The following is a 22104-nucleotide window of genomic DNA, read 5'->3' on the forward strand; positions in this document are numbered from 1 at the left end:
ACATGAGCCCCTCAGCTTAGTTCAGCTCAGTCGCTCAGTCATGTCTGACTCTTTGCGACCTCATGAACCACAGCACGCCAGGCCTCCCTGTCCATCACCAACTCCCAGAGTCTACCCAAACTCATGAGCCCCTACTAATCATTAGTTTGGGCTTAATAATTAGAAAATGGTAAATTAAACATGTGTTAACCCATTTAATCCCCACCGTAACTCTGAGAAGTAGATACTAGATACTAATATTTATACCTATTTTACATATATAAAATCTATATCACAGAGAGGTAAAGACAGATTCCCAGTGTCATGGAGCTAATAATTGCAGAACCAAGAGTTGAAGCCCCAAGTGGTCTGTTTCCAGGGCCCCTGCTCCTGGTATGGCTCTCAGCCGGAACAATTTTGTATCCTGCCTCCATGAAGATATTGCAATGTCCAGAGATATTTTGGTTGTTATAATTAGGGGAGGAGGGACATATTGGCATCTAATAGGTAGAGGCTAGGGACATCGCTGAGTATCTTACAACCCACAGGACAGTCCCACACCACAACACAAAATATAAATAGTGCCACTGATGAGAAACACAGGCCTATGAGATTATTACTGTGCAGCCATAGAGATAGAAAAATAGGCCAATGGGAGAGATGGAGACTGACAACACATAAGTCTTCATCTTTAAATAAATCTGTGCTATCAGATTGTTTTCATGCTCTGTCATCTAAAAATTGATTTATAAAAAATAATGGAAAAATAATCCAGATAATTGAGTGCTTTCACTTAACCAAGACATTTTTCCATATCGTAGTATGATATGCAATACTTCAAATTCTATATTATCGTATAACTTTTTATAATGAATCTCTTATGGAGAATCTTAAATGCTTATTTTTTATCACTACATAAGTACATTATTAAAATTCATACATCTCTACACAGTTATTTCTTTAACCAAAACTGTTTCCATTTAATCTTTCTTACCTCCTCTTTCCTTCTGACATTTTAAGTTATTTCTCACAAATCACAGTGAAGGTGTTGGTGAAGAAGAAAAATGTGAAAGGAATCCTTTTGCCCTTAACTACTTAGGTGTTGCTTTGGCACATTGCTTTCTCTTCTCCCTTTTGGCCATGAAATTTTTGTTATCTCTATTAATTATTTTCAACGTTTAGAGAAACAATATGTAATAAGTTAGATAGAAGGGGAGTTAAGGCTGAAGAGTAGCGACGTCACCAAACCAGGACAGCTGGCTGAGAGGGAGTATTCCTGCTAGTGAAATACAAGACATAAAAGGTAAAATACTTAATACTTAAAAGATAACTGTGCTTCATGGGGGAAAGGGGAAAGGGTTCAACAATGGCCATTAATCCACAACTCTCCTGTTAACAATGGTTTATTTAAACATCTGTTAAGCATTTGTAACTTTAACAAATTGGCCTCAAGGTACTTAGAATTTACTTTTAAAACAGTTCTTTCTAGGGTTAAAAAATGTGTTCTTTTAAGCTTAAAAATACACTGACCTTCTTAATGATCTTCTGAGAAAAAATAATTTTCTGGATTTAAATTTTGTATATTTTCAGTCAGTGTTACTTCCTGTTTTTGAGAAGAAGAAAGAGATTAAGAAGGCTCCAAAAACTTCTTACATTTTGGACGGTTTTTTAAATATTGGTTTTATGTGTGTTAAGTATAAGCTGGTCAAAAACATGTGGATTAATTTTTCCATAAAATATGAATGGTTTTAAAAATTAAGAAGAGGGAATGCTTGGCAAACTCTGATTATTTTTTGTCAAAGCAAAAATATTTGAAAAGCAGTTGTTGCCATTAGAAAATATTCCCAGTACAGCTAGATACATTTTTATCATAAACTGACAACCCAGGATTTGAATACAGAATTTTCTTCTTTTAAATAGACTTTGTACTACACCATGTTACATAGCAAATATATATTGCATGCATGCATGCATGCTAAGATGCTTCAGTTGGGTCCGACTCTTTGCAACCTTATGGACTGTAGCCTGCCAGGCTCCTCTGTCCCTGGAATTCTCCAGGCAAGAATACTGGAGTGGGTTGCTGGGCCCTCCTCCAGGGGATCTTTTCAACCCAGAGACTGAACCTGGGTCTCTTGTGTCTCCTGCATTGGCAGGCAGGTTCTTTACCACTAGCGCAACCTGGAAAGCCCATCAAATATATATGCATATATACATTAATATATTTGCATTTCAACACTTGTTACTGAATTTCACCTCAGAATGTGATTGTCACTAATATGTCTCTGTTTCTGAATATTACATAATCTTTTAATTATGTCACTTGGAGTCCAGTGTTAGCCTAAAAGGTGCTAAAGACTTTGTACTATGTTGAATGCAACCCTCTTCATTTTTCTGAGCTTCTGATATTTTTATGGCACTTTTGTCTTTAAAATATCCTTAATACTTTGATGTTAACCTTATATTTTTTTAGTAATTTAAATGCCTCTAGTAAAACAATAATCCTTCCCAACCCAATACATTTTTATGTTAATCATACAGTTCTACTTATAACAGATGTTTGGAAGTGCATGGAACTGATGCACTAAATTTCACTCCCTTCTTTGTCTCATTTTCTCATTTCTCATTACAGGAACATCCCTCACTAGGCCAACTTTCAGAAAAGTTAATAGACAATAATATTAATGTCATCTTTGCAGTTCAAGGAAAACAGTTTCATTGGTATAAGGTATGTTAACTCCCAAAATGTAAAAATTAAAATGTTTGTATCTATAGTTAAAATTAGAATACTTCTCAGAACCCCAGGTAAGGATTCTGGGGTTTTTATACTTTGTACCATCTATTTTTAATACTAAATTAACTAATGTATACTACACAGTGTCCTAAGTTAACATTTAAGTATAAATAAATGCAAATTCTACGTTTGCAAACCTAAAATTAGAATCAAGTGGGAGCACTGATAGTACTTGGTACTGAAGTGAAGTGAAGTGAAGTCGCTCAGTCGTGTCCGACTCTGCGACCCCATGGACTGTAGCCTACCGGGCTCCTCCGTCCATGGGATTTTCCAGGCAAGAGTACTGGAGTGGGGTGCCATTGCCTTCTCCAGAGGATCTTGCTGACCCAGGGATCGAACCTGGGTCTCCCGCGTTGTAGACAGACTTGGTACTGACTGTGGCAATATTGGAGAAGACTTTTATCAGGTGAAACATAGTTCACACCCCAACTATACCATGTCCACATTTCTGCTTATTCTAGTCCTTGGGCATATCTTTATAATAGATTAGATTGGGGAGCATCAGTATTTTTCAACAAATCTAGCACCAACATACCTAGATTTTCTCTAGGTCATCTAATAAAGGAATAAGAGGAGCCATGGAAGTGGCTGACTCAGTCAGAGCCTTCCTACATAAGAATACTTTTGGTTTTGTCCAGAATCTTTTCAGCAAGGCGAGTCCTACAAGCAGAACAGACATTTGACACCTGCGTCACTCTGGCAGCACCCCACGGGATTCCTCCTGTCACCCTCGATATAGAACTTCTGTGATCCTGCTATAGCTTTCTTTGCACAGTCTTTTAGATTCTTTTTTCCGGATACTCTCTTTTCTTCATTTCTACAATGTTGTGATACCCTAATTTTCTTTATACATGTCTGTTCACTGGATCTTCATCTCCCTTGTTGTCTTTGCTTTTACCTTGTACCCACAATGTCCTTTACTCCTTTTTTTTTTTTAGTATTTCAGAGAAACTATTTTTTCTTTTGGTTTCAACAGCTACTTGAATTCATTTGCATCCGCCTCAAAGCTGGTGTTCCTGTCACCAGTTTCCCTAATATCTGACTACTACATTTATCATCTGAAAGTGCTACTTTAATTATATCATTTAATCCCTTAGCAATTGTATCATTTCTTCCCTACAGTGAAGATGTAATTCCCTCTTTTCCGAAGTTTACATACAATGGAATTCATTTTAAGGAAACAGCTGTTATATCCACAGAAGTAAGAGCTCGGACTCAAATTAAATGCCCAAATCACTTTATTAACAATAGTAACAGCTTCCACTTTTTGAGTACTTACTGTTGTCAAGCACTGAGTTTATTAACATTAATTCATTTGATACTCTTTAAACTCATAACAAGAAGGATAATATTACTAATATGCCCACTTTAAAGATGAAGGAAACAAATGCATTTAGGGAGGTTATATACTTTCCTAACAGCCTAAGTCCTGTGTTCTTAACCTCTAAGCTCAAATTTCAAATTGAATTTCAACTCACTGAGCAGCTTTTTATTGTTTTGCTCCTTTTTCTCTGCTATTTATTACTTCTTGATGGTGATATTGGCTCTAGTAGTTTCTTCCTACTCCTTTAAGAAAATTTCCACTGACTGTTAAACCATAAAACCAGGTTTATTATTAATTGAATTGCATGCAGAGTAAAAATCAACAGGTTCTAAAAGCGTAACAAGCTCTGCTGAGTCCTGTGTATGCCATGCAGTCACCCAATTTGGTTGCTCACAGACATTTTTATTAATCACCTTTGTCTGAGTTGTAACAGCTTCCTAACCCATCTCCCAAACCCACCTTTCACCTGGCTGCAGGATGAGGTATTTGAATCACACTTTGAGTAAAGTGCTCCAGTGGTTTCCTCTGATTATTATGGCACATGAGGCTAGTGGATCCCTGCTTGCCTCGCTGACCTCATCTCCCAAAGCTGTCTGCCTTAAACTTGTCCCTCCAGTCATGCTTCTAATTCTCCTGGGAACACACTCACCAGGCTTTCTTTCCTTTGTAACTCTGTTCTTGCTATTTATCTCCCATTCCTGGAAGCGATTCTCCATTATTAGTTGATTAACTCTTACTCATCCTTGAAGACACAACTCATGAATCACCTCCTCCAGGAAACAGTCCCTGACAGATTTCCCCATCCCTCAAATGCCTGCTCAGTATCCCTTGCATTCAGTTCAGTTCAGTTCAGTCGCTCAGTCATGTCCGACTCTTTGCGACCCCATGAATTGCAGTATGCCAGGCCTCCCTGTCCATCACCAACTTCCGGAGTTCACTCAGACTCATGTCCATTGAGTCAGTGATGCCATCCAGCCAGCTCATCCTCTGTCCTCCCCTTCTCCTCCTGCCCCTAATCCCTCCCAGCATCAGAGTCTTTACCAATGAATCAACTCTTCGCATGAGGTGGCCAAAGTACTGGAGTTTCAGCTTTAGCATCATTCCCTCCAAAGAAATCCCAGGGCTGATCTCCTTCAGAATGGACTGGTTGGATCTCCTTGCAGTCCAAGGGACTCTCAAGAGTCTTCTCCAACACCACAGTTCAAACGCATCAATTCTTCAGCGCTCAGCCTTCTTCACAGTCCAACTCTCACATCCATACATGACTACTGGAAAAACCATAGCCTTGACTAGACGGACCTTAGTCTGCAAAGTAATGGCTCTGCTTTTGAATATGCTGTCTAGGTTGGTCATAACTTTTCTTCCAAGGAGTAAGCATATATGACTATTGCTCCATGGGAACATCATGTTTTGAAACTGTCATTTACATTCCTATGAGATCCTTAAGGGTAGAAACTATGTGGCCTAATAATTTAGCGTTTCCAAAGTGGCATATGATGTTACTTAAAGAAAGTTATATAAATGAATTTTTTAAATGTCTGACAAATATATTTCCCTTTTACCTGAGGTACTAAATTATCTGTAATAGCTTCTTGTTCAAGTAGTAGCTGGCATACAGCAAGAACTCAGTGATACTTGTGAATGATAAAATGAATATATAAATGCATTTCAAGACTTTTCATAATCTGATTCCATATAAATATGCACCATTCACTCTAGTAAAACTAGTTACTTCTCTATCCTTAGTTAATCTACAACTTCGGTAAACCTTTAAGCCTTTACTAATTCTCATTTTCTCACTAGGAATACCTAGAGTCCATTTTTTATGGACCATCAGAACACCTGTTCGATGAAACTTCCATTTGTGACTTTGATTTTTTTTTCTCCTGTCTGGACAAACATGTCCTAAAGACTGCTCCAAGGAAAAGCAGTTCTGCAAAATATTTATGTTACATGAGAAAACAGTTTTTTAATTAAGTAAATGTTAGAGAATGAGGCAGTTATAGTAATAATGCTAAATTATTTCTGAACTGCAGGGGTATACATTTTGAGTCTCTATGTGGAAGAAACCATATGCAGAATTTATCAAATTCATTTGCCCTCAGAACCATTTTCATTTTAAAATCTCTTGGGACTAGGTTCTGTGGTCTATACTTTAAAGTTTAAGTCAGCATGTAACTTGGGTACTCACACACACGCATCCACATACAAATACATATCATTTTAGGTATATATGTTTGAGCTGCTTTAGTTAGTTGCTTATATTTTTTCTTGTGTTTTAACTTTTTTATTCACGTAATGGCTCATCTTCCATTGATACCTATAAGATTTTAAAATATTTCTTGATTGCTAAGCCACTGTTCAGTTCAATTCAGTTAAGTCACTCAGTCGTGTCCGACTCTTTGTGACCCCATGAATCGCAGCATGCCAGGCCTCCCTGTCCATCACCAACTCCCAGAGTTCACTCAAACTCACATCCATCGAGTCGGTGATGCCATCTGTACATAGTAAGATGCCACTGTACATAGTTGTAATTTACTGAATGCTATTGGTATGCTTTCTAGGACCTTCTACCCCTCTTGCCTGGCACTATTGCTGGTGAAATAGAATCAAAAGCTGCAAACCTCAATAATCTGGTTGTAGAAGCCTATCAGGTATGTATACATTGTACACATTTTTTTTCAAATAAACTTTTAACCCCAAATTTCTATAGCAAGGTACAAACTAATGCTCTATCATCTTGAGAGGAGTGATGGAAAAACATCAGATTAGGAATTAGGAACCTGATGTATCACTAACTAGTTACAGAACCTTGGTAAAGTCATTTCAGCTTTCTGTGTTTCACTATGTCCTTTGACGCAGTTTACTAAATTCAGGTTGAGCTAGAGACTACTAAATTTCCTTCCTTATTAAATGTTCAGAGAGTCACCAAGTCACAGCCATAGAATATACTTTATTACCAAGAAATATCATAATTTCCAGTGCCATAAAGATAATGAATCCACTGTGTTATTTAAACAGCAACTTTCCAGAAAAAAATGTACTAAGATATGGAGACTGCTAGGAGAATTTTGTTGGGGTCCCCTAGATCATCACTAGGTTGTTCAGTTGTTTGATTCAAAGAATTACCTTAAGTAATTCTCTTAATTACTTTAAGAGATATACTATTTTATTGAGATGACAGTTGTACGCTGTTCCCAGGTAGTGAAGAGTAGGTGCTAAATACAAAGTTAAAGAAATATCTGCTCTCTCAACCTAGGTCATTCCTGGATAGAATAATCTCTTTTAGGACACTGTAAAAACAATAACTGTCATTGTAATACCACTACAAACTAGTTATTTTCCATACATGAACTCATTCAATCCATTCAACTGACCTATAAGGCAGGTATTAGTACTCCCTTTGTGTATGTATAGAATTTCAAAGAAGCTAAGCAAATTAACCAAAGGTCAAACAGCTAACAAGCAAAAGAAGCAGAACCAGAACCTAGGTTTTCCTAAATTCTAGCTTTCAGGTGCTTCCTTCTGTATTATACCGTCTGTTTTCTTTTTTTCTTTTTTTTACATAGTGTTCAAAGATATGCTTGGTTCTATCTTGAATTTATGTGCCATTGACAAACTCTCACTTCTTCAAATGCTCTTATTGACTTCCTGACACAGTAGAGTTGAATGGTATTAACAGTAGCCCAAGTATTGTTAGAAATCTCAGGCTTCTCATTTTCTTCATGGAACATTTGTTTTCAACTCAGGTACAAAAGAAAAAGATAGAAGGGGATACAGGATAGAAAGTGAAGGGACTTGTTTAAACTTTCTTTCCTTAAAAGGAAAACAAATCTTGCAAGGTTTTTTGTTTCGTTTTGCCAAGGAAGTATTCTATGTCTCAAGACTATGTTGGATGAAATAGGAAAAGCATCTTTAATTACAATTTCTTTCTCACTGTTACCAAAAAGAGAGCACTAATAGGACTAGAGGGACATCTTATCAAGGAAAATCAAGCCTGTGTATAACTCATTTCCAACAGTAATTTGTTCCCAAGGATAATCAAAATAAGAAAGGATCTTACAGTATTAGAAGTCACCCTATTTTTCATAATATGAACCCACAAATTACCCCTTAGAAAAAATAGAAGTTGATAAAATTTCCTACATATCAAATTACACCCGTGGGAAAGGAAACAATAGCTTTATTTTTATGTCCTTATTTGTTAGGTTAGGTATGTGATGCATTATCTAATTGTAGTTCTGATTAACCTTAAACAATTTTGAAAATACTAACAAAATCAACCAAAACTCTGACTAACCAATATCCTTAAGCTGGGATTCTGTTATAATTTTATATGTCTGTACTTTAAAATTTTTTCTGAAAATTCATTTCGTCTTCACAGTCCACAAGAAACCATTCATTCATAATTCATTGAAGAAAAAAACTAATATTTTATTCTACTTTGTAATTCTTTGCATTTCATTTTTAAGACTTTTGTAAAATTACATACAAATTTAGTACATGGTGAATGTGATTGCATTTTATTTTTATCCTTTACATTGCCATCAAAATTAAAACTATATAAAAATTAAACCTAAATAAAAACTATATAAATTAAAACTATATTAAAACTATAATAAAGTATATAATTACTTAATCTTAATTTAACTGAAATAAAAAATAAATTATATTGAATAACAGGAATTATACTTCATAAAAAGTAAATTCTCTCTGCACCTGTTAGATATTAGAAGGCAAGCTTAAGACTGTCTGAAACTTGGGGAGGGAGGGGGGAGGGGTTTCGGGATGGTGGACACATGTATACCCGTGGCCGATTCATGCCAAAGTATGGCAAAAACAACCACAATATTGTAAATTAATTAGCCTCCAACTAAAATAAATAAATTCATTTTAAAAAAAGACTGTCTGAAACAATTTCTTAATCTCAAAAATAGGTAAAATTTTAGGTATTTGTCTTCATATCATGCTTGAAAAAACACTGATATAACTAGCTTGTTTTAGGGGAAACAGAATTTCAAACGGCAAAAAGAACACTGATGGCATTCTGGTATTTCCTTCTGATTTGTCAAATCATCACCATATCAACACCATTAGTGGCTCAGTGGTAAAGACTCCACCTGTAACACAAGAGATACAGGTTTAATCCCTGGGCTGGGAAGATCCTCTGGAGAAGGAAATGGCAGCCCACACCAGTATTCTTGCCTGGAGAATCCCCATGGACAGAGGAGCCTGCTGGGCTACAGTCCATCAGGTGACAAGGAGTCAGACATGACTGAGTAGGAGAAGTTTCTATTTTTTCCTGAAACTGTTTAATTAAGTGATTACAATGTATGGATTCTCTGGTTGATAAAAAATGTGACTGATATAGTCTTACCTAATTCAAACAGAATTTACTAATTTGAGGAAGTTATCTTACTCTAAAGATTTACTATCATAATTCCATGATCAGTTATTAATCTTTGTTGACTATACAGTTGAAAAAGAAAAATTACTCAAGTAAAGAATTAGAACCCATGGGACTATCTTTTTCCTTCATACCATGTTGCTCACTCTCTTTTCTTACATATTTCATCTTTTCCCTTTCCTTTTGTTTACAAAAGTAAGGATTTTTACATGTGGTAGACTCTTAGTTTTATCAGATGAAATTCACACAGATCTGCAGAATATATTTAACATAGCTGTAACTTTTGGAACTGAGATGGGAAGAAATTAGGATGTGCTTGATACACATAATCAGAATAACTGGCAATATATACATGTTTTTTGAATGACTGTGTATATATAAGTGAATAAATGAGTGAATGATTTTCTGCCCAGTAAGAGGCCCTATTTCAGTATTAAGAATTGAAACAATAAGCAAGCTCCAGGGATTTGGCCAAAATTCTAGGCCCTTCTTGGAGAATTTACAGGGCCATAACTGGCAGGTATTTCTTATACCTACAGTATAGAAATGGCCTCCACAAAATTTACCTTTCAATTCTGTATCAATAAGACATTTTAGTTTCCATGATAGTCTTAAGTATCTGAAACTGAAATGTTTCTTTAATAGTAGTACATGTCAGAAGTGTGTTCCAGATTTTAAGCTGTTAAGATTTATGTGCTATGATGTATCGTATTGTGTATGTATTCTCAATGCTTTCTTCAAATTTTATCACAAAATATAAATATTATTGGATTAAAATGATTATTTCTGTAACACAGGCTGAGTGAGAAATGTCTCTGAAGTGATCAAAATGCAGTCATGGAAATATGTGAAAAAAATAGAGCAATTTAAACACAGATAATCTAATTCTTTAGTATTTTTTATGTATTTCAAATGTAGCTAGGTCATTATGTGGAAATACTGTTTTTAATCAAGATTTTATAAAGACAGATTCTTTGATTTAGTTAAAAAATTAAATCTAGAATGATATGATAAACTTGACTTTGTTTAGTTGCTTACATTTGAAACTGCTATAGTATACAACTAAAAAATGTCATCTCTGCAGAAACTCATTTCAGAAGTGAAAGTTCAGGTGGAAAACCAGGTAAAAGGCATCTACTTTAACATTACTGCCATTTGTCCAGATGGGACCAGAAAGCCAGGCACAGACGGATGCGGAAATGTGACAAGCAATGATGAAGTATGTGGGTGTGCATTTTTCTGATTTAAAGTAAATTAACTTGTTTGGCATGCTTTCTCACAGAAAACTCAAACCATTCTGAAAACTTTGCTTACTATTGACCTTAAGAATCTCATTTACACTTCAAAGTAACTTTCATTGTCTATTCCTAAAGTTCCTACTAGTTGTAACTCCATTGACTATTCTCTCAAATTCTCTAGTACTTATTTTAAAATAAATATGTATCATATTAAATACTTATTTAATAATAATAACTTTATTATTATTGATGACACAAGCCAGTATATGTTAGGAAATCACATCTCCTTGAACAAGAAGTATCTGTTCTTATGATGATGATAATACCTTTTTGTTTCAAATCTGAAAATTTTCAGAGTAAATGTGAAAGCTGAGGGTAAAAGCAATACAGAAGAATGGGAGTGATGGAGCTGTTGATAAGGATTAAGAATTATAAACTTCTCTGGTGGCTCAGACGCTAAAGCGTCTATCTACAACGTGAGAGACCTGGATTCGATCCCTGGGTTGGGAAGATTCCCTGGAGAAGGAAATGGCAACCCACTCCAGTACTCTTGCCTTGAAAATCCCATGGACGGAATCTTTCACTTTGTGATTGTCCCAGGACACTTATATTATCTCAATACAATGATCTAGGAAGTAGGGAAATTTGTTAAGGACAGCAACAATAAAAAGAAGTGTCATCATTTAACTAAAAAGGAATGAAATATGGAAAAGAGATTCAGATTATAGCAGCATGAGGAAATAGGACCATGGGAGATAAGGATTCTCCCAGGATTGGCACAAGAAAGAGTAAACACACAGAAATATACTTTAAAAAGAAATTCTTGTAGAACAAAGTGATTTTCAGTGAGTCATTTACCTCACTGAGGCATCAGTTGCTTTATTTTTAAATAAATAACTTGAACTAGAATATTTCTAATCACTCTTCCATCCATCTCTAAGCTTCTATGATGTTATTATTTTAATATCATGCTATACAGAAAGAGCTATTGAAAGATTAAAAATCCTACTGTTCTGTTAATACGATTGAATAAAGGAGAATCTTCCTTTCTTTCTGATTAGAATATACTTTTCCCTCTTGGGAAGTTTAGAATCTGCAGACAGTATAGTTGCTCCAACAAACTGTATATTTGAAATTAATTATTTCAAATTCAAGTTCTGTTGGCTTCTCTATAATCACTCCTTGAATTTTGTCCAAAAGACCTTTTATACCAGTTTACAAAAAATATATTTTATTTACACTGAATATAGAGAAACTTTTTCTTTTGTGCTCGTAAAAAATAATGCAGTTATTACTTTTTGAGAAAGGATTAGCTTCTTAGAAGAAGCTCTTTCTTTCAAAATCAATTTTGGCAGAATGGTTTAGCTTATTTCTTTTTCTTTGTCTACATCCTTTTTTTTCCCGTCACTTTCAACCAAGTGGTATAAACAGTATGACTGTCAAGAAGAGTCATTTGACCTCTTAATTATAGAAATCCCAAGTTTTGCTCTACTTAATTTTGGCAGTGACCACATTATCTTACAATCTGTTACTCCTTAATATTTTAAAGAGAAAAAAACATTTCAAGTCTGACATCATTTGTACTGATTTTAATATTATGAGACTAATTCTAATTCTGCATGGATATAGATAACATATAAACCTAAATTTAGATCTTTCTTATTGTGTGTGTATGTTTGTGCTTGTGTGTATATGTATTTGTGTTAGGCTTTTTGGTTGGGATGGATATCTATAATCTATATACATAAGAAAGAGGAAATCTCTATATATTCATATATATATATATATATATATATCCATCCATATATATATACACACATATATATATCCATCCATATCTATTTACCTAATCTATCTCCATCCCAACCAAAAAGCTTAGCACAAATTATTTTTAAATTGTAATATATCTCAGTCTAACATGGAAGAAAACTATAAATCTTGTTTGCCAAATTACCTGAAGATTATAAGATGAGTTAACAAATATAAATACACACACTAAGCCAATTGTGTTGTGGAGAAAAAACTGAGAAGAATTTGGCAAGAGAAAGCAATTATGTAGTTTCATGGGGGAAACCAATTCCTGCCAGGCCAGATCATTATTGCAGACTAACATCTCCACTGAGAAAAATGTATGACCTTGTATTGAGATCTTAGGACTTTTAAGTTGAGAGTCCTAAATCTTTTTCCCCTGAGTAACATCAGGGAAAGCCCCATGTTTTCCTCTTAACATTATGTATAAACTAAAATTTAACTCCAAAACTTTACTTGGGCTCTAGGAAAACAAAAACAAAATAAAAATTGTTCATTTGACAATCGTTCATTTCAGGGTTTTAAACCAGTAGAGCAGAAGCCCTTGACTTTAGTTTATTTGATCTATCTCTAGTGCCAAATATTTGCCATAACTCCACAAGTTAAGGACTGGATCTAGAAAATGGTCTTTTCTCTCTCAAGTTTGCTAAGAAATCATCTGAGGATATAAATGAATGATTAGAAGTAGATACCTTTCAAATAGGTTTGAATCCATGTCCATTTAATGGTGCATGATAGGCAAGTCTCAGTCATTCTATCCTTTAACTCTCTAGTTCCTTAATAAGGAAATGAAATTAAAAGGTAATGTTATATCTACATATGAAAAAAGAATGCATGTGTAATTTATAAATATTAATTTCTTATAGATGGTATAGTATTGACTTAAAATATTATTAACATATATAATATTAGTAATAAAAACAATCAAAGTATATAAATGTATTTTCTTCCCTCTCACCCACAAATTTAGGTTCTTTTCAATGTAACAGTTATAATGGAAAAATGTGATGTCACAGGAGGAAAGAGCTATGCAATCATCAAACCTATTGGTTTCAATGAAACCACTAAAATTCATATACACAGAAACTGCAGCTGTCAGTGTGATGACAGCAGAGGACCTAAAAGAAAGTGTGTAGAAGAAACTTTTCTAGATGCCAAGTGCTTCCAGTGTGATGAGAATAAATGTCATATTGATGAGGATACATTTCCTTCTGAAAGTTGCAAGTCACACAAGGATCAACCTATTTGCAGTGGTAGAGGAGTTTGCATTTGTGGGAAATGTTTATGTCACAAAATTAAGTTTGGAAAAGTGTATGGAAAATACTGTGAAAAGGATGACTTCTCTTGTCCATATCATCATGGAAATCTGTGTGCTGGTGAGTATAAATATGTACATACAGTTATTTATATAGTTGTATATTAAGCTAGCATATAAGTTAAAGTATCTTTAAATCACATCTTTATAATTACCAACCCTGAATCTGAATTTGATATTTAAACTTTCAAAGTCTGTGAAATTAGGACATAGCCACAAATATACTGCACATGATTCTGGTATTTATAGTTTAAATTATTTTGTACAGGAAATACTTATTAAAACCTAAAATTAATTCTTATTTACAAGTATGCCGTGACCTTGTAAAGACATATACCAGAAAAGGAAATTACTGACAATGTCTGACAGATTTTCTATAATCTGGGTATTATTCTAGAAGACTCTGATTTATCCTCATAAATGGTCACTCCCTTCATCTTGTTCAGAGGATAGTTAGCTATAAAAATATACTTTCAATTCACTGTAAAATTCTTAATGTGTTATTAGAGATGGCATTTTAAATCTATAGTAATATAAACCTGTCTACTTTATTTTTGGAACAACACCAGCAACAGAATTTTCAAAGGACAGTACTCTTCAAGAAAATACAGGTTTCATAAGAAATGAAGATTAGTCCCAGAGGCCACATACAGACCGAAATTTAAAATGAAATAATTTCAAATAAAAAATATCAAAAGTATGTTTTGGCTAATTCAGTTTACTGCCACCTAGAGGTTAAATTCTAGAAAATATATGCAACATTTGAAAATAAATGCAAAATACTTTTTTAATTAATTTTTCTATGGTAGTGAACTAAATCTATTTATTGTTAAAGTACCTTTTAATGTTTGCATTTTGGTAAGTAAATGTTAAATTATTGATAACATGAAATATTTCATTGTAATAAGCTTTAGGAAAGTAATAAACATATACAAAATAAGTTTTTATTCTTGTATAAATTAAAAATGTGCCCTAAATATGGGATGGAAAATTTCCTTTATATCTTATACACATAATATTTTATATTCTAAGCATTTATTCAGCTGTACTTGGCATCTAGGTAGAAAAGGTTATAGATGACTTTAGAATAAACCCACAATTATCGTCTAAATTTTTTAGAGCTAAAACTGCTTGGGACAGGGAAGAGAAAGAATTCTGAGGTCATCATTTCCTATAGCTGTCAAGCTCTCAATGAAGTCTGAAATATTGAGACACTGAGAACCCCAGTCTCTGTTAACAGTAAAATATTAAAAATCAATCTACTGGTCCTTCTACATGACTATGATAACTACTGTTCCACAGGCAATTGAGAATCTGCTTTGAATTATTTGTATATAAATTATAACCACAAACTGTAGGCTGACAAGTATTTTCTTCACTAAGGTCCTTTGAAAATAATAAGACATGTTCACAGATCTAGTATTAGGCATGTAGCCCATATACAGAGAATCAAGTCTGGCAGACATTTGCTTGGCCTGGATATCATTAATTTTACACTTAACAAATTGAGCTGATCCAACAGTAGAGGCTATGGAACAGTTACACTGTGAGGTGCTCCACAATAAAACGAGAGAGGACATAAGCCAGAAATTGAGGGAACAAAGAAAAGGGAGGGGAGGAGGAGGGAGGGAGAAGAGAGGAAGGAGAAAAGGAAGGAAGGAAACGTCTTTGGTTAGATAAACTTGAAAAACATTATACAGCCCTGAAAATGTACCCTCTCTTGAAAATTTCTAGTTCATATTACCATATTAAATTTTGGCTACTTTCTACAGGCTAAAACTCACTTAACTAAGTATAATCAGTGTTCTTCCTCAACTCCAACATGCACAAACATACCACCCCGATTCCTCTCTTGCTTTCTCTAATTTACCACCTAATAACATTTCACAACATACCTTATTAAGACATGCACCACTAACCTGCTACATAATGTGCTGAAGATGTGAAAGGACTACTTCAACTTCCCTGGAGATCTCCCTTAATCAAGGCACTAGCAGAACTGAAGCTCTTAGAAGACTTTGCCCAATGGACATTCAAAGTTATCCCAGGCCCTTAGCAATAATGAACGACTAGGAGAGAAAATTATAGAAGCTATTCATAAAATACTCCTTTCTTTCAAATTCCAAATCAGACAACATTACTTCAGCCTCTGTTACTTCTTTGTATCTGTGTCTTTTGACTTTAGAACTGAATATCCAGTGACCTTCAAGTAGCTGGGCAGCCACTGCAGCGGGGCAGAATTCACAATTGTCAGCACAGTAGATTAGCATGGGGAGATTATCTACAATAGGACAGCTTTAAAAATAGTCACTCCTAAGTCCTGGGATTGTCTATGTCAGACAAATAGAAAATGATGCTGTTTCCATTCACTTGACTGCCAGTGTGTTTCCGTGGGATGGAAGGGAAATTCATGTTTGGAAATGCTTCACAAAGTTGGTAACTTAGATCTCGGAGTATCTTTGTTGCAGGGCATGGAGAGTGTGAGGCGGGCAGATGCCAGTGCTTCAGGGGCTGGGAAGGGGATCGCTGCCAGTGCCCATCTGCATCTGCCCAGCTCTGTGTCAGTCCCAAGGGCCAAGTGTGTAGTGGGAGAGGCACATGTGTATGTGGCAGGTGCGAGTGCACTGACCCCAGGAGCATCGGCCGTTTCTGTGAGCACTGTCCCACATGTCACGCAGGCTGCAGTGAAAACTGGTATGTGTTTTCTGGTTCCAAACCTATGTAAAGCAGTCCTTCATTTAGCCATGTTGAATCTTTGCTATTTTGCCTACCTTAACCAAAAAGTTGCTGGATCTTCTCCAGACAAATTATCATCATGCTAAAAAAGAACCGAATGAGGAATTTAGGAATTAGAAGACTTAGACTCCAATCTTGGGTCATGCATGAGAGTTTATCTAGGTATTCACTGCCTTTTTGAAACAGTTTTTTTTTTTAAAGAATAATATTCAGTGTTGATAAAGATTCAGTGGGGCTGTCCCCCCAGCTTTCTTGAGATGTAATTGATATATAATCTTGTGTAAATTTAAGATGTACAATGTTATGATTTAGGAGCTGGCTGCTTCCCAGCTTACTATTAACTAGCTTTATGATCTAGGACAAAATTGTTTAAATAATCTGCACCTTAGTTTCATGATATCAAAAATGCAGATAGTAATAATGCTGTGCTATAATTCTGTGAAATAATTAAATTAGATGTTCATGTAAAAAAGCCCTAAACTTTTGTACTTGGCACACAGTAATCACAGAATAAATGTTACCTGTTATTATTGTTTTATTTTTATTCTTTTAAAGATAAAAGAGTAGTAGCTATGAAGCACTATAGAAAGAAGTGATGGATAAGTAAAAGGTTACATTAAATAATGGCAGCATTGTTGTTTGTGCCAGTAATTAAGTGCTCAAAGACAACTACTCAAAATATCACTATGGCTTACAATTTGTTTTATTCATTTTTTAAAAGATATTCTCCAGTTTTCACAATTATGCATAAGAGGTTATATAACTCATTAGGGAGATAATGATGGAGGTATTTCTAGTCAACTCAATCAAAATTTGAACTGTATATTCATTGCAAAATTTTTCAAGTAGTATCATAATATTCATCTTCTAAAACAGCTGTGCTAGCTGGTTTTGTTTTTGATTTTATAGTAAGACTATCTTATTCATTTCCTAGAAATTTTACTTTCAATACAAAAAATATCATTATGTTGATTTTACACATTACAATATTTTAAGTGGCTAGAATGTAATTTTGCTTGGTATTAAATTCAGCCAAGATTACAAATAAATATCACAGGTTTCTTTCCCAGTTTAACAAGTCTGCTGTCCTGAAAAACTACCCTATTTTGTCATTTTATTGTTTACAGAAAATACTACAAGCTACAACCTTTTAAAGGATTAAATGTTTTCACTTCTGTTTCCCCCTTACAGGAATTGTGTGCAATGCCTTCACCCTCACAATCTGTCTCAAGCTATACTTGATCGGTGTAAAACTTCATGTGCTCTCAAGGAACAGCATTATGCGGACCAAACATCAGGTAAACAAAAGTTTAATAATCAAAGTCCTGAAGAGTATCTGTAGAGAACCATGTTCCCCCTAAAAGCTCAATCCTAAAAACAGAAATAACTGCTTCAATGTTTACAGTCTCCAGAAATGGTACTCTATAAAACCGGTTGAGGATATTTGCCATGGTATGCCTAAACTGTTAGATCTCTCATCTCAGCTACCCAGCTAAATTCACATGCTATGCAACTCCATGGAATTACGCCAAAGAGATTTTCTTGAAAGACCTCATGAGCCAAGAATAGGCGTTTCCTATGTTGAGTCGATTTCACCTTTAAAGATAAGGTCTATGGAGCCATAGTTATCCTTCACAACCCAAACCTGCTTCCAGTCATAAGCTTCCTCATGTGAAACTAACATTTACTTTCATGTTGCAGGTGATGCAAAAAAAAAAAAAAAAATCTAAATAGTAATGATCTGCTTTTGAGAAGTACATAACTTCAAAAGGCAATTCCTTCCTTCAAAAGGCAATAATTTTCATTCTGATGCAAATATAATCTAGAGTTGAATGAGGGCTTCCCAGGTGGCCCTAGTGGTAAAGAATCTTCCTGCCAATGCAGGAGATGCAAGAGATATGGGTTCCATCCCTGGGTTGGGAAGATCCCCTGGAGTAAGAAATGGCAACCTGCTCCAGTATTCTTTCCTGGAAAATTCCATGGACAGAGGAGCCTAGTAGGCTACAGTCCATGGGGCTGCAGAAAGTCAGACACAACAAAGCAGAGTACAGCTTTTTTTCCAGGGTGAATAAATATAAAGATGGCACAATGGAAATGGTATGGAAATTTTAGTCTGAAGACCTTAGCTTAAGCATGTTTATTGATACTCTTAATAGTAGCTAAACAGTATTAACCATCTTACAAAATTTCCCTGAGCCTCAGTTTTCTCATCTATAAAATGGAAATAATATCAACCTCAAAGAGTTGTGTGAATTAAGCCAGGGAACATTAAAAAAAATTAAAAGATGATATATGAATGAAAGAAGCATGTGAACTCTGTCTTCAAAGACCACTTTGGACAAAAGTTCACTAGAACCCAAAGGCCAGTGCCCTCCTTTTGTTTAGGTTTAAGATGTTAAACTATATAAGAATTTGAAATCAAGCCTGAAATTATGTATTCATTGAGAACATTCCTACTGCTACTTTATTTCTGGTCTCTCTTCCAACATGTAAGAATAATTCTAGGTCTTAGAGAGATTGCACAGAAAGAATAAACTTTCTCCAGAGTTTTGTTTCCTCTCCCCTCATATCCATACTAACCTTAGCCCATAATAAATTTAGATTTGAAAAGAGCCCATGTGCTGCCAGATGGGGCTGCAACAATCACACCCCAAAACCAAGTGCCTTTTCTAATAAATAGAGCACTGATTATCAACATGTAATTTATTATGTTAAGTAAATAAACCTATTTTGACCTAAGTGTGGCTAACAAAATGTATTCCCTTAAAGCTCCTTAGGAAAATCCCTTGCTTGACCTAAACTAAGAAAAGAGGCATGGCTGGAGCTAAATTTTTGGTTCTCCAAAATTAAAAATTTTTAAATGCATACAGATTTGACTCCTGAAAAGGTCTTCCATCCCATTAGAAATATTTATAAAATGTATTAGTATTAATAGCTAGAGGGCTCCCCTCCCCTTCATAACTCTTGTACAAGGAGAGGAAAAAGGGCATTTGTTAACCACCTCTATTATCTATCCACTTGATCACACTTAAAGGGTTATTTTGCTTTTCCTGGCTAAACTCCTACTAGGCAAGAAGCCAGAAAGTGAGATCAAGCCACGCGCCCCCTTAGCTGATTACTATTCTAAGTCGGCCAAGGGAAATGAAAGGCGTGCATGTCACGAACCTGGGCACTACCAAAGGTAACACCTTTTAATAGAGCATCTTGGATTCTCTCTATGTATGAGACTATAACACGGGGGACTCACACTTGGATTTGGTGCTTCTCCTCCAGTTAGTGGCCCTCCAGTCTCCTTTTAGTGTTTCTTTCAAGGAACCTTAACATTGTAACAACAAAAAAAAAAACAACCGGCTCTAAGTCTTCCCACTTGGAGATGAGCCCTTGCCCTTTTTACTGAATTCTTGGCTGTTTAAGAGCATGCTTGGTCATCCAGGAGAATTCAAACAGAAATCGCTCATGACTGGGTGACTACTTTTCTGAGTCTTGGCAGGTCCCCTCCTGAAAGGCCTTCTCAAGGAGACTTTCAGACAGTTAGATGAAGTCCCCAGAGTCTGGAGAATGTGCAGAAAAACACATGGCACTTTAGGCTGGGAGGTAATTCTGTGAGTGTGGGGCAGCTGATGAATTCTGTGGAATACTTGTGTATTATGCAACCATGTTCCTCTTAGATTAGGGTAATACCTCTGGCAGCCACAGAGGCTGTAGACTTTCCAACTAGAGCTTGCCAAAGGTCTAGTGCTAAAACAGAGACCTAGCATGCCCCTCTTAATACAGCATTTCCTTTTCCAGCTAGTAATTATCTGCTCTTGAAAAAACAAAAAGTGGTATATTTAGAAGCAGAATATGATAGATTTAGTTAACAGACAAGTAAAAAATAAATTAATAAAAATTGAGGAAAGAGATTTGGGTATTGTCCCAAATTGTACACTCCCATTTCCTGGAGAAGCTATGTGTAATAATAATGAAAACTTACACTACAGTTTCAAAGGAAATATTTATTCATCTATTAGAGTAGTACTGATTTTAGCTTCTGCAGATGTTTACTTTATTTTCCATTACTGATGTGTAACAAATGAGGAGTAAGCATAACAGGAAAAACATATGTTAATACACGGAGCTGTTACATAATTCTTAAATCCTATTTTCTACTTAGTGATCCACATCATACCACAAAAACTGTCCTTCTCTCTGTCATGGTTGAAATCATATTTAGTTAAGGATTTGGAAATATTCTAGTTAGTACAAGAATCAAGCTGAAAAGAAATAATCTTATTGAATACCTCAATTGTGGCTATTCTCTGAAGGAGAGTTTTTTGGTGAAAATACTTGAATAATAAATGCATAATAATAATTAGTTTACTTTTGAATCAACAACAATGGAAGTCCTTTGTTTTGAAGATGTAGATTTGCAAATATCTCTGATTCTCTTAATTGAGATGATAAACATTATTTATTTCTAATATTACTGTTAGAATCCTTTGATTTACTCATTCCAGTTTTTTAAACCATGTATTTATTTGCTTCTTTACAGAATGCTTCTCTAGTCCAAGCTACTTGAGAATATTTTTCATCATTTTCATAGTCACATTCTTGATTGGGTTGCTTAAAGTCCTGATCATTAGACAGGTGATACTACAATGGAATAATAATAAAATTAAGTCCTCGGCAGATTACAGGGTGTCAGCCTCAAAAAAGGTCAGTGAATTCTAAAAATGAATTACTATCAGTGTGTTATTGCCTACTTTCAATATTTAGGCCCTTAATTAATGATAACATTTCTTCCTTATCAAGGACAAGTTGATTCTGCAAAGCGTTTGCACAAGAGCAGTAACCTACCGCCGTGAAAAGCCTGAAGAGATAAAAATGGACATTAGCAAATTAAATGCTCATGAGACTTTCAGGTGCAACTTCTAAAATGATTTTTTTTAAAGTACCTTATGGGAAACTGGATTTTAAATAATTGCTCCTAAAATTTACTATTTTAGAAGTCACAGGAGGAGACAGATGTGCTAGATCATGCCAGTTGCTGGTTGTCTACTCAGATGAAGACTGACAAGCATCCTCATCATCATGTGACTCACACTGCTGCTGAATTTTTCAGAGAAAAATGTGTCTTACTACTGTTTGATACTAGTGTCATTGTAGCACTTTACTGTAATATATAACTTATTTAGATCAGCATAGAATGTAGATTATCTGAAGAGCACTGACTACACTTTACAGGTACCCACCATTTGTACACTTCCCAGAGAGACAATGCTGTGAGATAGTTTTGGCATTGTGTCACTACAAGGATACAGTAATCCCTGCACCAAACATGCAGACAAACGAATAATGTAGTTATACTAATGTTGCCAAACACTTCAACAACTGGCAGCAGTGAATAGACAAGACCAGATAGATGAATAAATGATTAGTGTTTCATTCGTTCAAGAGACAAACAGATAAAACCTTAATCTTGAGGGATATTGCTTTTGAAATAGTAGTTTTATGCATGTGTGTTTG

The 22104-nt window shown here is 35.0% G+C and overlaps 1 protein-coding gene across 1 annotated transcript in view; it reads left to right on the top strand.

Moving 5' to 3' along the window:
- ITGB8 (integrin subunit beta 8) overlaps positions 1-21513 on the top strand; it is an 88827-nt gene extending 67314 nt beyond the window's left edge. Inside the window, exons 7-14 of the mRNA XM_068973267.1 lie at positions 2609-2704; positions 6659-6748; positions 10586-10720; positions 13519-13924; positions 16332-16557; positions 17791-17897; positions 21131-21294; positions 21391-21513. Of these exons, the coding sequence (XP_068829368.1) occupies positions 2609-2704; positions 6659-6748; positions 10586-10720; positions 13519-13924; positions 16332-16557; positions 17791-17897; positions 21131-21294; positions 21391-21513 (1347 nt within the window). The remainder of the gene's footprint in view (positions 1-2608; positions 2705-6658; positions 6749-10585; positions 10721-13518; positions 13925-16331; positions 16558-17790; positions 17898-21130; positions 21295-21390) is intronic.
- Positions 21514-22104: the final 591 nt, after the last annotated feature.

This window comes from Capricornis sumatraensis, chromosome 5 (genome assembly GCF_032405125.1).
Source record: "Capricornis sumatraensis isolate serow.1 chromosome 5, serow.2, whole genome shotgun sequence".
NCBI lineage: Eukaryota > Metazoa > Chordata > Mammalia > Artiodactyla > Bovidae > Capricornis > Capricornis sumatraensis.